The following is a 13,865-nucleotide window of genomic DNA, read 5'->3' as shown; positions in this document are numbered from 1 at the left end:
ATGTATATTGAAACGGTCATACAGACAGTATTTAAATAATCATTAACAAATGTCGCCATGAGTAAGAGTGAGTGAGTGAGTGAGTGAGTGAGTGAGTGAGTGAGTGAGTGAGTGAGTGAGTTGGGTTGAACGCCGTTTTAAACAGTATTCCAGTTATATCACGGCGTGTCAGCTAAATGTGGGAGGAAAGCCCGAAGTGATGAAGGTTTCAGACGTTTACCACGTCGGCGAAACCCACAAGCACGGGTATGGTGCTGACAAACCTAGAAACATAATCGGGGCGAACCGGGATTCGAACCCACAATCATAGGTTTCTGGCGTGCCCAAGGGACGCAACTCTGCACAGCGAATCGCGACGCCTTAAACGACTGGGCCACCCGTGCCCCCGCCATGAGTAAGAAGGAGGTCGTCGCCAAGCAAAGAGTAAATAATAAAGTGCTCACCAAATTAGATGTTTGATTACGAAAGAAGAAGAGGAAGATTGTGATCTTTATTCCAGTGTCAGGCATAAACAAACATATACATTTTGGGTTGATATTACAATGCCCGGATCAATTTTACAGCTTCATCCAAACGCAACCGCCTGTAAAAAACGTTTAGGCATGCAGGCCACCCTGCTGAAACGGTATATAAATCCACATCAACGGCTGTTCATACAGTCCTTATAACGGCAGTAGTGGCGGTGACAGAATGCCAAGACTGAATGCAGCTCAGAGGAACAACACCATTGGGAGATTCCAACCTGGCCAGGCACTTTGGCGTATCCAGACAGACAATCTCCGCACTGTTGACCCGATACAACAAAACCAACAGAGTTGACGACAGACCAAGGTCAGGAAGACCAAGCACAAGATCGATACATCCGGCTGCGACACCTCCGAGACGCACTACCACAGCCACGTCTACAACCACACAGATCCCTGGGGTACGCAGAATATCAGATCAAACGGTACGCAACAGACTGAGGGAGGCTGGACTTTTTGCACAAAGACCTGTTCGACGTCATGTATTGACCCAACGTCATCTGGCGGACCGTCTGCTTTGGTGCCAACAGATGGTTAGATGGGCACGTGCAAGGTGGAGAAATGTACTGTTTACTGACGAGTCCCGTTTCCTACTCAAACGTGCTGATGGGCGCGCACGTGTCTACAGACGTCGGGGTGAACGTTACGCCCCCAACTGTGTGCAGCAGGTTGTCCCATTTGGCGGCGGGAGTGTCATGGTATGGGCCGGAATTCATCACGGTGGTAGGACGCCTCTCGTGCATGTGGCAGGTTCATTGACAGGTGTGCGTTACAGAGACTTGATCCTACAGCCTTACGTTCTTCCTCACGTCAACGTTCATGGCGGACAGTTCCAGCAGGACAACGCTCGACCGCACATTGCACGTGTTTGTCAGGACCTCTTACAGCACAACAACATCCAGACATTACCTTGGCCAGACGCAGTCAGCAATATTCCAGCTATATGACGGCGGTCTGTGAATAATCGTCTGGATCAGACAATTCAGTGATTAATATCATGAGCATCAATCCACGCAATTGGGATAAGATGACATGCATCAACCAAGTCAGCAAGCCTGACCACCCGATCCCGTTAGTCGCCTTTTACGACAAGCATAGTCACCTTTTACAGCAACCAGCCAACAGAGGCACTGATAAATCGCAATGCTTTTTAGAATGTATTTTTCAGAACCGTACGCCAGCAACAGATATTTTACGCCCATTTCCTAAGGTTCATGGAACGTATGTTTGAAATGATGTTTCTTTCTTTTTATCGGTTTATGAGTCAGATAAAACACTTCCCCTTGGGTTTTTATGATATTCAAAGCCTTTAACCGCGGAGGTGGGTTTTAACTATCATAAAAACCCTCAGACGCGCTTAATCCTACTCATAAAGGTTTCCACCCTTGGCGAACTGGGCTGGAATTTCTGAATTTATGGCTGGACTAACGAGTCTATGCGTAGTCCAATCAAAATCGCGTAAGGAAATCGACATCTGGTTCGAAAACAACATGGCAGAATTCGGTTGACTGCATGTGAACCGTCAATGGGCACCGACGGATATTTTCGAAATCTTTTTATGTTTTAATCAGCTTGTTAAAGTGATTTGATGCTCTTCGCGAGGTATGGCCTGTTACTGACACATATCTTGATTATCGATCAAATCGTTCAGTATGGATCTTAGTCATCGATCAGATCGTCTTGATCGCAGCCATTTTGTTTAAAGCAAATGCAAGTGATATGAGTGGTTGAATCTGATTGGACAATATAGGGACGTAGAGGGGAATGTCCGAGTAACTCTCCGTTCCTTAAACATAATGGAGCAGAGGCCCCGCAGGGGCCGAGGCCCAATATTTTTAAGGAATGGAGAGTTACGAGGATATTCCCCTACTTAAAACTCATCCCTACTTTTAAACTTTGACAAAATATTCTGTAGTTGAAAATATTTGAAAAATAAACCAGAACTCTTTGTTGTCCGTATTTATACTGCGTGAGTCGACCTTGCGTGATGCACGAGGAATGCGTTCTCTGCCGCTGTTGCACGTGCGCCAAGCTCCGTGGCGAGTTGACATTTACAATGCATGGTACACGACTCTTCATAATTGTGTCGGGTCCTAAACTAGTATTTATAAATCGCTTGCACATTGTTAATACATGCTGATGGGTATAATTGGAAATATAGAGCCCCGAACAAGCGATATTTATGTTACCTTATTTGTTTTTTCTCGTCAAAGGTTTATCTAACTATCTATAAATATGAACATTGTTGTGGGTAACGTGCTCTTACACAAACTATATACATATTATTTTGAGCTTTTAAGCATTATGCAAAATTGTGAAAATATTTAATAGTTAATTTCACATCATGCCTTCATGTGCCGCAGTAGCTGAGGTTGACAATTACACGTTTTCAAATCTAACGATGCGGGTTCGAACCAGGTTGGCGATACAGGTTTTCGGAAAAAATAAAAATATTCACTTGTAAATAAATGTAAAAAAATAGTTCCGTCTGTTCCAAGTGGAAATTAATTCAAATGTTGCTTCAAGATAATGTACAGTTGACAAGCATTCCTGAAAAATAATGGAGCGTTCAAACAATGGAATGGCGTCACAGATGTGTTTTAAAAAGAAGGGACATAACCATGTTATCCATAAATTGTGTCTACTTTGAGAGGTAGTTAACTGACCATAAAGGTCCAGTTTCAACTCTTGCCGAACAAGGCTGGGATTTCTGAGTTATACTGCTGTTGGCCTGACGAGGCTGTTCATACATCGTGACATGCAGTCCAATAAAAATTCGCGTAATGAACTCGGCATTCTGTCCATGAACAAAATGGCGACTGTCGTGCAGATTTCGGGCGACAGCAGTATTTACAAAGCATGTGTACCGTCAACTGGGCGTCGACAGGTATTTTCCAAGTTTTTCATGTTTGGATCAACTTGCCCAAGTGAGTGATGCTCTTCGCGAGGTATGGCCTGTTACTGATACAGATCTTGATAATCGATCAAATCGTTTTTACTGAGCGCAGCAAGTTTGTGATTTGAGAGGTGGAATCTGATTGGTCAATAGAAGGTTCATAGAAGTGTCATAACTCGTAATAGCCGCTGGTCGCGCAACGACCGAACAGAAATTCCAGCCAAGCTCGGCAAGCGTGGAAACTGGACTTTTATAGTCAGTTACCTCCCTTGCCTCGTGAGGCTGATGGAAATAGGTTTGTTGCATTTGTTTACTTTATTGATGCAGTTTTATTTCTCGGGGTGCGACCGCCGTCATATAGCTGGAATATTGTTGAGTGCGGCGTTAAACAACAAACAAATCTACTTGCAAGCGAGTTTCTGAACAAGATTAACTGGGTTATATAGGTACATTTGTACCTACACAGAGAAAAGTTACTTCGTTTAGGGGGGCACGGGAGGCTCAGTCGTCTAAGGCGCCGCGATTCGCTGTGCAGAGTTGCGTCCCTTGGGCACGCCAGAAACCTATGATTGTGGGTTCGAATCCCGGTTCGCCCCGATTATGTTTCTAGGTTTGTCAGCACCATACCCGTGCTCGTGGGTTTCACCGAAGTGGTAAACGTCTAAGACTTGCATCACTTCGGGCTTTCCTCCCACGTTAAGCTGACACGCCGTGATAGCAATGAAATACTGTTAAAAGCGGCGTTAAACCCAATTCACTTACTTACTCACTATTTCGTTTAGTCTAGGCCTCGGTCATGCGTGGACATAGCAAGGGATACGATGACATGCATCAACCAAGTCAGCGAGCCTGACCACCCGATCCCGTTAGTCGCCTCTTACGACGAACATAGTCGCCTTTTACGGCAAGCATGAGTTGCTGAAGACCTATTCTACCCCGGATCTTCACGGGTCTAAACAGTCAATGATGTAACTTCGTTTGACAAACTGTTAGATTTAATTGGTATATTAATCAAATACGGTCTATAAGTCACAAGAAAGCAAAACTAGGCCACAATGCAGTTCGCCTACTTCCGGTATTGTTGATTCCTGTGAAGTATCATATCCAATATCATATGATGGTCTAAAGCGCCGATTCATGAGGATCGAATGGTTACAATGTCTGACCAGACTTAGTGCTCAGTGCTCATGTTATCAACCACTGGTTGGCCAGGCCGACATTCCAGTATCTTCAGGTCGCCATAACCTATCTTTAATACTAGTAATGCTGACTGTATCAAAACATTTGAAGCCCTATCCTCGCTCTGTTGCCTCAGATAGCTGACTCATTTGCATATCACTGTGATCACGTGATATATTTGCATACAAATAGAAACAATGACGCATACGCTCATGTTTATTTATAGCTGTCACATGATTAGATACGCCCCCTCCGATTTCACCATAACAGCTATATATTGACATCTGACTGACAGATGTTCATTGCAGCGGACGTGGAGGGTCGCAACTACAAGAGCTGAAATATACAACGCTTAGACAACTCGTAGAAAATAGAATGAGCCAATATCCAGGTAAATATACAACAAATCATTGTTATGGACAATCTCCTTGTGAAATTGACACACGAGTCGAAATATTTGTAGCTGTTATTTATCAGCCTTACGGAAAATTATACAAGGAAGAAAATTGATAGCCCTGAATTATTTGTAATATTGTCGCAAAATCATACTTGTTTATTAACGTGAACACTATTAATGAATTATTATATATCAATACCAAACAACACCAGCACTGTTCACTGATGTTGGATTTTTAAAATATATTCCATTTTAAACGTTTTACAACTGCTTTTGTAAATTTATATCTAAAACGGATTTTTTTTTCATTTCAGGCTACCCTACCGGCTACGCGCCTCCCCCCGGACAATACCCCCCTCCACAGCCCTACCCCGCCCCCACCGCACCCCCAGCGCCGTACCCCCAGCCCCCAGCGGGATATGCTTATCCCCGTCCCCCTGTCCCTCCCCCCGTCCACACGCACTACGTTGTAGAGCCTCCACGTACCATCATCGTTGATGTAAGTATACTTGTATTTTATAGAACTTCCTGGTCGTGACCTGTCTTATCCGGAAACCTGTTAATCTGGACAATTTTCATTTGGGGGCAGAATACATACTATTAGGCTGAAGAATCTAACGATTATTTTGTATATATAATCTCAATTAAAAGATGTAAACCGAAGTGTCCGGATTAATAAGGTTCAATAATTAACACTTTGTTTACTTCGAAATTCAAGTGACGAATGTAAATTTTCGAGATAATTCGAGTAAATTGAATACAAAATTTAGATCATGATTTCCAACTGAATATGTCCTCAATAGATTTTCTTTTCAATTTCACTGCTTAAAACCAATTGTATGTATGTATTTCTAGATTATGGAACTAATAAAAATAACTATTGTTTATAAGGGTTGGACTAGCGAGAGCTTCATTCGTAAACAGACTAATATGAAACTTCATCGCCGGAAATAAACATAGGGTGTCACTTGCTCGTGCTAATGACGTCACCCCACGTGATTCCCTTTGTCTAATGTGCAGGAACATGTACTTTGACAGTCCAAAGACTAGTGTCGATATCACATGTCCTAATTTCTTTATCACGCCCGTTCAGGTCAAGGTCGCATGTTTCTGTTTATGGCTAACGATAACAAACAACCCGACTTATTTGCAGCAATCTTGAATTGCGGATGTATAAATCCTATTGTATAGACCATATAGTCAGACAAGTTGGACAATTAACAATGGGATACACTACTTCCTTATTAATATTTCCTGGTTCCAAGTTCCTGGCTGGGAAACACAAAACATATTGAAGTTTCAATTTTGCAGAATCTCTTTACTTTTCCATCGCTTCGTACAGACAACTTCGGATATAACGAACATCATTTTGTTATATCCGAAGTTCGTTATTCGCACGAACAATAACGTACACTCCCAACTGAATGCGCGCACATTTTGCTTCATGATATCTGACTGCTCGTAACAGCCGGTTGTTCGTTATATTAGACTGTTCGTCACATCCGACTTTCCGTAATTTCTAACTGTTCTCAACAGCCTGTTGGTTGTAATAGCCGATTGTCTGTATTAGAAGACTGTTCGTAATAGACGGCTTTTCGTATAAGGCGACTTTTCGACACATCCGACTTCGTTATACCAGGGGCTAAGTGTTGATGTTGGGCCCGAGCAGTCATTCCTTTGACGGGTTGTCTTTACCAGTGCGTTAAACCATCACAAGAATCCAAACTTCAGGGCCCACTTGCACAAAGCGATCTTAGCTCTACTCCCCTACTCCAACATCGACGTAGAGAGCCGAAGCGCTAAGATCGCTTTGTGCAAGTGGGCCCTGATGATCAAATGAAATGTATAGGTTATTAAACTACCAAACAACCCACTGTTTTTAAAAGAAAATGAAATATGAAAAGAAATCCCATGTCATTTCATAATTAAATCAGAACGTCTCTTTTATTCCATCCAGCTTAAGGACCTAAAGAAAGGGAACAGAGTCGAATAGTAGCCATTTATTAATATAAAAATACATTTTAAATTAATAACGTCACATAGGTTGGGATTACTCAAATTCGGGTCAAACAGCACCAGGTGAGGTGATGTCAATAAGTCCCGTGAAGATTACGGGTTAGAATAGGTCTTCAGCAACCCATGCTTGTCGTAAGAAGCGACTAACGGGATCGGGTGGTCAGGCTCGCTGACTTGGTTATGCATGTCATCGTATCCAAATTGCGTAGATTGATGCTCATGATGTCGATCACTGGATTGTCTGGTCCAGACTCGATTATTTATAGACTGCCGCCATATAGCTGGAATATTGCGGCGTTAAACAACAAACAAACAAAATGTCAATAATTATCTGTTAGAATCCGTCGATGTTTATTTAATCCTGACTTCCTGAATTCCAGGACCATCACCACCATCACGGCCACCACCATCACGGCCACGGAATTGGAGCCGCACTTGATGACCTCTTCCATGGCGGACACCACCACCATCATCACCACGGGCACCATCACCATGGACACCACTGGTGATGGCTGACATAACGAGGATGAGCAAACCCAGCCAAAGAGAAGATTCGCATCCCTGAAGTGTAAAAACAAACCCTCACTGCTCCGAGGAGAAAGTAAATAACGTGAATGAACGTCAGTTTGTAAATATATTCTATGTGCAAGATCAGAAATGAAGTGTCAGGTTAAAAAATATATGTTCCCCATCACTGGGATGATACCCCAAAATGTGATACGCTCCAATTTTGGTATTCATAAGGTTTCTTGGTTGTTAGACACTTCGATTTCTGTGTATCGCCGAAATAATGCCGATGCGACGTTAAATTTTAAATTTTAAATTTTGACTCAGTCACTGTTTACCGCATAGGCTTATGACCAATTCTGAAATTGTGACTGAGCTTTGAATGATCTTTCACTTCGCAAAAAAGTGAAGTACGTGACCTTTATTCCAACTATTTGTATATATTAAATATGTTTATATATGCCAACGCCTCACATGAGAGTCCCTGGCATCTGACTGTGGTACTTCAATGACTTTGATCTGTTTAGTTTGTTTTAATAAACTGTGTGCCTTTACTTCCTCGTTGTTATTATTGATATACTACCTAGCCCAGGCTCGAATATTAACAGGGGCACGGGTGGCTCACTCGTCTAAGGCGCCGCGATTCGCTTTGCAGAGTTGCGTCCCTTGGGCACGCCAGAAACCTATGATTGTGGGTTCGAATCCCGGTTTGCCCCGATTATGTTTCTAGGTTTGTCAGCACCATACCCGTGCTTCCTGGGTTTCACCGAAGTGGTAAACCTCTAAGATCTGCATCACTTCGGGCTTTCCTCCTACATTAAGCTGACATGCTGTGATATAACTGGAATACCGTTAAAAGCGGCGTTAAACCCAACTCACTCACTCACTCGAATATTAACAGGCCGCCTAGTATCGCTGGAATATTGCTGACTGCGGCGAGAAACAATATTCAATTCACTAACTGAAATATGGTTAGAACTGGAGACTGCTTCTGGTTCCAAGTTGCGCGAGCACTGGTCCTTTTGTGTGTTTGTTTGTTTGTTGTTTAACGCCGCACTCAGCAATATTCCAGCTATATGACGGCGGTCTGTAAATAATCGAGTCTGGATAAGACAATCCAGTGACTGACATCATGAGCATCGGATACGATAACATGCATCAACTAAATCAGCAAGAGTCTGACCACCGATCCCGTTAGTCGCCTTTTACGACAAGCATAGTCGCCTTTTACGGCAAGCATGTGTTGCTGAAGACCTATTCTACCCTGATCTTCACGGGTCTCTAGCAAGTAGGACATAGGACAATGGGTAATGCTCTGTTTGCACAAATGCTGCATGTGCAAGTGATAAGTCATAATGTCAGTTCTTTGACAAATACCCCGTAATGATTCAGGATTAAAGGTCTCCAGAAACCTATGCTGGTCTTGAGAGGCGAGTCAATGAACCGGCTTGTCACACTTGCGTGTCGCCGTTACACGACGTAGTTGGTTGGTTAGTTTGTTGTTTAACGCCGCACTCAGCAATATTCCAGCTATATGACGGCGGTCTGTAAATAATCGAGTCTGGACCACACAATCCAGCGATTAATATCATGAGCATCGATCCACGCAATTGGGATCGATGACATGCATCAACCAAGTCAGCTAGCCTGACCACCCGATCCCGTTAGTCGCCTCTTACGACAAGCATAGTCACCTTTTACGGCAAGCATGGGTTGCTGAAGACCTATTCCACCCCGGAATCTTCATGGGTAACCCGACGGAGTAGGGCGATGCGCATAATATCAGTACTGGATTGTCTGGTCGCTTTCATTTAGCTGGAATATACATGCACAGGGCGGTGTTAAGCAACAAACTTTGATATATACTGTTTTTCGAACGTTACCCAGGCAAAGTATATTTATTTCTGTTTTGTATATGTCTGACCGCCTCCGTGGCCCGGAGGAAAGCCATGAGAGCGGGAGGTCCGGGGTTCGATCCCCGGCTGCGTCCTACCAAAGATGTTAAAAGATGGTACTGCTTGTTACCCTGCCTGGTGCTCGGCATCAAAGTGCTAAATCAAGGACTGGTCGGCTCGGAGTCAGTATACTGTGTCTGAGTGGGGTATTCATTTTAACTGCGGCATGGTATCTCAGTGAGCTAGCACTATAAAACCAACATTTGTCCATACAGGAGCACAATTAGACACACACAACACACGTTTGTATATTGTTTCTATATCAGTGCAATAATCTTGGACGAGATGTTAAACTACATTTCACCTCGCCTCGCCTCGCCTCGCCTCACCTCACCTCACCTCAACCCAACTCAACTCGGCTCTCCGTTGAGTTCACAGACTCAGTTCCACTCTGTAGAGAGCAGCCGTTCGAGGTGAGGTGAGGTGAGGTGAGGTGAGGTGAGGTGAGGTGAGGTGGAGTTTAACGTCGCGTCCAAAATTATTGCGCTCATAGCGACGTACATGCACGTCAGTGTGTGTGTGTGTGTGTGTGTGTGTGTGTGTGTGTGTGTGTGTGTGTGTGGCTGCTTGTACTACTTCGGACTGATGGCGATTTATAGAGCTAGCTCACTGAGATACCATGACACAGTTTAACACATAAATACCCCACTCAGACACAGTATACTGACTCCAGTCCTTGTTTTAGTCCCTTAATGTCAGGCGCCAGACAAGAAGAAGGTCTATCTATTGAAATGTAAAACATCTAAGCAGGTTTAGAAGTGACCCATTTAAAAACCCGTTTTGAAGAGAACCATTGCAAAACCAAGGTTTGCAAGGGACCCATTTGAAAACATAGATTTTGAAGATGAGCTGGTGACTTCCCATTTAGGTTTAGTCGAGGTTGTCAGGAACCTAACCTAACGCAATATACGGTAATACGGTGATAAGTTTATAAGTAAAATTAGCGCAAGTTGTGATCAGAGTGAGTGAATTTCAGTAATATCATTTTTGAGCCGGGGTCGAGGTTAGAAAAACACACAAGAGAATTGCTGACAGGTTAACCAAGAGATATAGATAAAATGATTTATTCTTTAAGGGATACATGGGTTCGTTTTGAGGGAGCTCGTTGGTCCTCTGCTGCATAGTCAATATATGTATCTCAAGGCCTTGTCGTGAAGATCCGGCGTCGAATAGGTCTTCAGCAACCCGTGCTTGCCGTAAAAGGCGACTATGCTTGTCGTAAGAGGCGACTAACGGGATCGGGTGGTCAGGCTCACTGACTTGGTTGATGTATGTCATCGATCCCAATTGCGTGGATCGACGCTCATGATCTGAATCACAGGATTGTCTGGTCCAGACTCGATTATTTACAGACCGCCGTCATATAGCTGGAATATTGCTGAGTGCGGCGTTAAACAACTAACAAACAAAACATGGCGTTACCTTGAGAAATTGGCAATCTTCCGATGATGTTTTTCACTATCAACCGCAAACGGATAGAGAATTGTTTAGTTGTTTGTTGTTGTTGTTGTTGTTGTTGTTGTTTGGGCTGATGTTTCAACAATGATGCTCTAACATCACGACTTAACCTGTATCATTTGGGCCTTCATATCTACAGCGGTATCTAATCGCACGCATCAGTACGAGTTCGAGTGATATTTCTTTTCAGACATCGTTATCATATCAAGTTCACCGTATCGCTATGGGAATGGGCATTTGGATAGCCTGATATTTAAGTCAACATATCAGGTCTGTGCTTACAAAGGTGGGCGTCGTAGGTATACTGAAATATACTGCTTAAAAATATAATTATACATTATATCATTATATCATTTTCAAAGACCACTCCCTCCACCCCCCACCCCAACACCACCCCACCCCTCTACACACACACGCGCTCCGTCACCCAGAGAGGAATTTCTGGGTGTATTTCACGAGTGTCTATTGTATAACTAACTAGGACTGTTTTAAGTGCATAATCTACGAAAAGCTCTCTGATAAAACACTCTCAATGAAACTATGTTATTTATTTATTTATTCATTTAAATTCTCATTTGCATTCCCTCATTAAGCAGTAGCCCACATTAAGTTTATATAATGTGATATGACTTTATGAAACAACTGACTCACACACGGAAATAAGTACCATCGTTGAGTTGTACGACTGGCGCACGGAGAGGTCACACTATCTAGGCTCATAAAATATATAACTTTAGATGAATACAAATATCTCCGCAAGTTCACAAGGAAATGTTTGTGTAGAACTGAAACCCGTACATAATGAATTACAAACGATCAAACGGTGTTTCAAGGCTTGTATAAGCCAATGTTTTTTTCATAACTGGCAGGGTGGGGAGAGCTTATTTTATTTGTTATCTATTTTACAAATCTATGAAGGCAATCTGCATTTCAATGTAAGGCGTGGTCTCTTTTAGCCACGCCCCTTGAGTGTCGAAGTATGATGAGACCGCCCGTGATTGGCACAGCAAGTGCAAAGTGTTGTAATCGGGAGTACAAAATTATTAAAAATTTAAAGTATTTTAAAACTTGTGATGGGGATCTATTTAAGTTTTGGTTTTGGTTTGGTTTGGTTTGTTGTTTAACGCCGCACTCAGCAATATTCCAGCTATATGACGGTGGTCTGTAAGTAATCGAGTCTGGACCAGACAATCCAGTGATCGACATCATGAGCATCGATCCACGCATTTGGGATCGATGACATGCATCAACCAAGTCAACGAGCCTGACCAACCGATCCCGTTAGTCGCCTCTTACGACAAGCATAGTCGCCTTTTACAGCAAGCTTGGGTTGCTGAAGACCTATTCTACCCCGGATCCTCACGAGTCGGTGAATTTAAGGGGAAGACGGATCATGAGAAACATGAACCCTATATGAACCCTCAGTCTGGCAAAACATTTATTGAATATTTGTGATCGGTACATCATGTATTAGCGCCACTGGATATATACTGACGACCGAAAGAAACGTTACCATTGTTTTCCATCACTCTAGTTCAACAACCACAAAAGCTAGATGCCTGAGGTGAAATGTACTGAAAAGAGAAAAATCTCAACAAAATCAGCTTTCAACATAATAGACAAAGGGCACACACATCTAAAAAAAGAAAAAATCTGTCGTCTGATGACGTCACATGGGATACGTCGCCTTTCTTCTTGGAATCCTCTGTCAGTTCTTGTTTGGAGGCCTCTATCAGTTCATTTTGGAGGCCTCTATCAGTTCGGTTTGGAGGCCTCTATCAGTTCATTTTCGAGGCCTCTATCAGTTCATTTTGGAGGCCTCAATCAGTTCATTTTGGAGGCCTCTATCAGTTCGTTTTGGAGGCCTCTATCAGTTCGTTTTGGAGGCCTCTATCAGTTCATTTTGGAGGCCTCAATCAGTTCATTTTGGAGGCCTCTATCAGTTCGTTTTGGAGGCCTCTATCAGTTCGTTTTGGAGGCCTCTATCAGTTCGTTTTGGTTGGCTTGAGGATGCGGTCGCTGTCGAACACAGTACGACTGAAAATAGTCGTCAAAACACTGCCATCATACAAGTGGGTTCTTTTGAGTGTACAGGGTGTATGTACTTACTGCATACTCGGGATAATTCCTTAGAATTTCTTGGGCTTCGGTCCTGCCCCACACTTTATTATTATCTACAGATTATGATATATATGCAGCGAAGAGGGTTTGGGTGATCCTGGCACAACCAGGCTGGTTAGGCTCATTATCTGCTCTCAGTAGTAGTAGTAGTAGTAGTAGTAGTAGTAGTAGTAGTAGTAGTAGTAGTAGTGATGTTAGGTGAAATGGGGTTTAACGTCGCGTCCAAGATTATTGCACTTATATAGCGACGTGCATTCACGTGTGTTTGTGTGGCTGCTTGTACGAGTCCGGACTGATGCCGATTTATAGTGCTAGCCCACTGAGATACCATGCCGCAATTTAACATGAATACCCAACTCAGACACAGTATACTGACTCCGAGCCGACCAGTCCTTGTTTTAGCTCCTTAATGCCGAGCGGCAGACAGGGTAACAACAAGTACCATCTTTTAACGTCTTTTTGTATGACGTGGCCGGGGATCGAACCCCGGACCTTCTGCCCTCCGGGCGGACGCTCTACGACTAGACCACGGAGGCGATCAGTAGTAGTAGTAGCAGTAGTAGTAGTAGTAGTAGTAGTAGTAGTAGTAGTAGTAGTAGTAGTAGTAGTAGTAGTAGTAGGAGTACCATTTCTTCTTCTTTTTCATCTATTGTTCGAGAGTTTATGAATATGTATGTAGTATGACGTATATCTCTATCAGCATGCCTATTAAACGTAGTCGTCGTATAGAATATCCCCTTTCAATTAGTTAAGTCCCGACGACCTTGTGTCAACTCGCCCGACTTTGTAATCAGTGTGGGCACTGTGGGTCA

At 43.2% G+C, this 13,865-nt stretch overlaps 1 protein-coding gene across 1 annotated transcript; it reads left to right on the top strand.

Annotated features, from left to right (window-relative positions):
• The first annotated feature begins 4,881 nt into the window (after positions 1 to 4,881).
• Positions 4,882 to 8,073, top strand: LOC139448304 (uncharacterized protein DDB_G0272718-like). Its single transcript, XM_071229854.1, has 3 exons — positions 4,882 to 4,990; positions 5,311 to 5,495; positions 7,393 to 8,073. The coding sequence occupies exons 1-3, from the start codon at positions 4,975 to 4,977 to the stop codon at positions 7,519 to 7,521; spliced, it is 330 nt and encodes a 109-aa protein (XP_071085955.1). The 5' UTR covers positions 4,882 to 4,974; the 3' UTR covers positions 7,522 to 8,073.
• Positions 8,074 to 13,865: the final 5,792 nt, after the last annotated feature.

Source organism: Haliotis cracherodii, unplaced genomic scaffold, assembly GCF_022045235.1.
Source record: "Haliotis cracherodii isolate W230 unplaced genomic scaffold, xgHalCrac1.p SCAF_7, whole genome shotgun sequence".
NCBI lineage: Eukaryota > Metazoa > Mollusca > Gastropoda > Lepetellida > Haliotidae > Haliotis > Haliotis cracherodii.
Note: the sequence above shows the minus strand (reverse complement) of the source record. Positions and strands in the feature narration are given on the sequence as shown.

What these genes read in the sequence shown, in the direction of transcription:
- LOC139448304 (XM_071229854.1), top strand. An exon ending in CACGTACCATCATCGTTGAT is followed by an intron (nt 5,496 to 7,392) that starts GTAAGTATACTT and finishes CCTGAATTCCAG; the next exon opens with GACCATCACCACCATCACGG.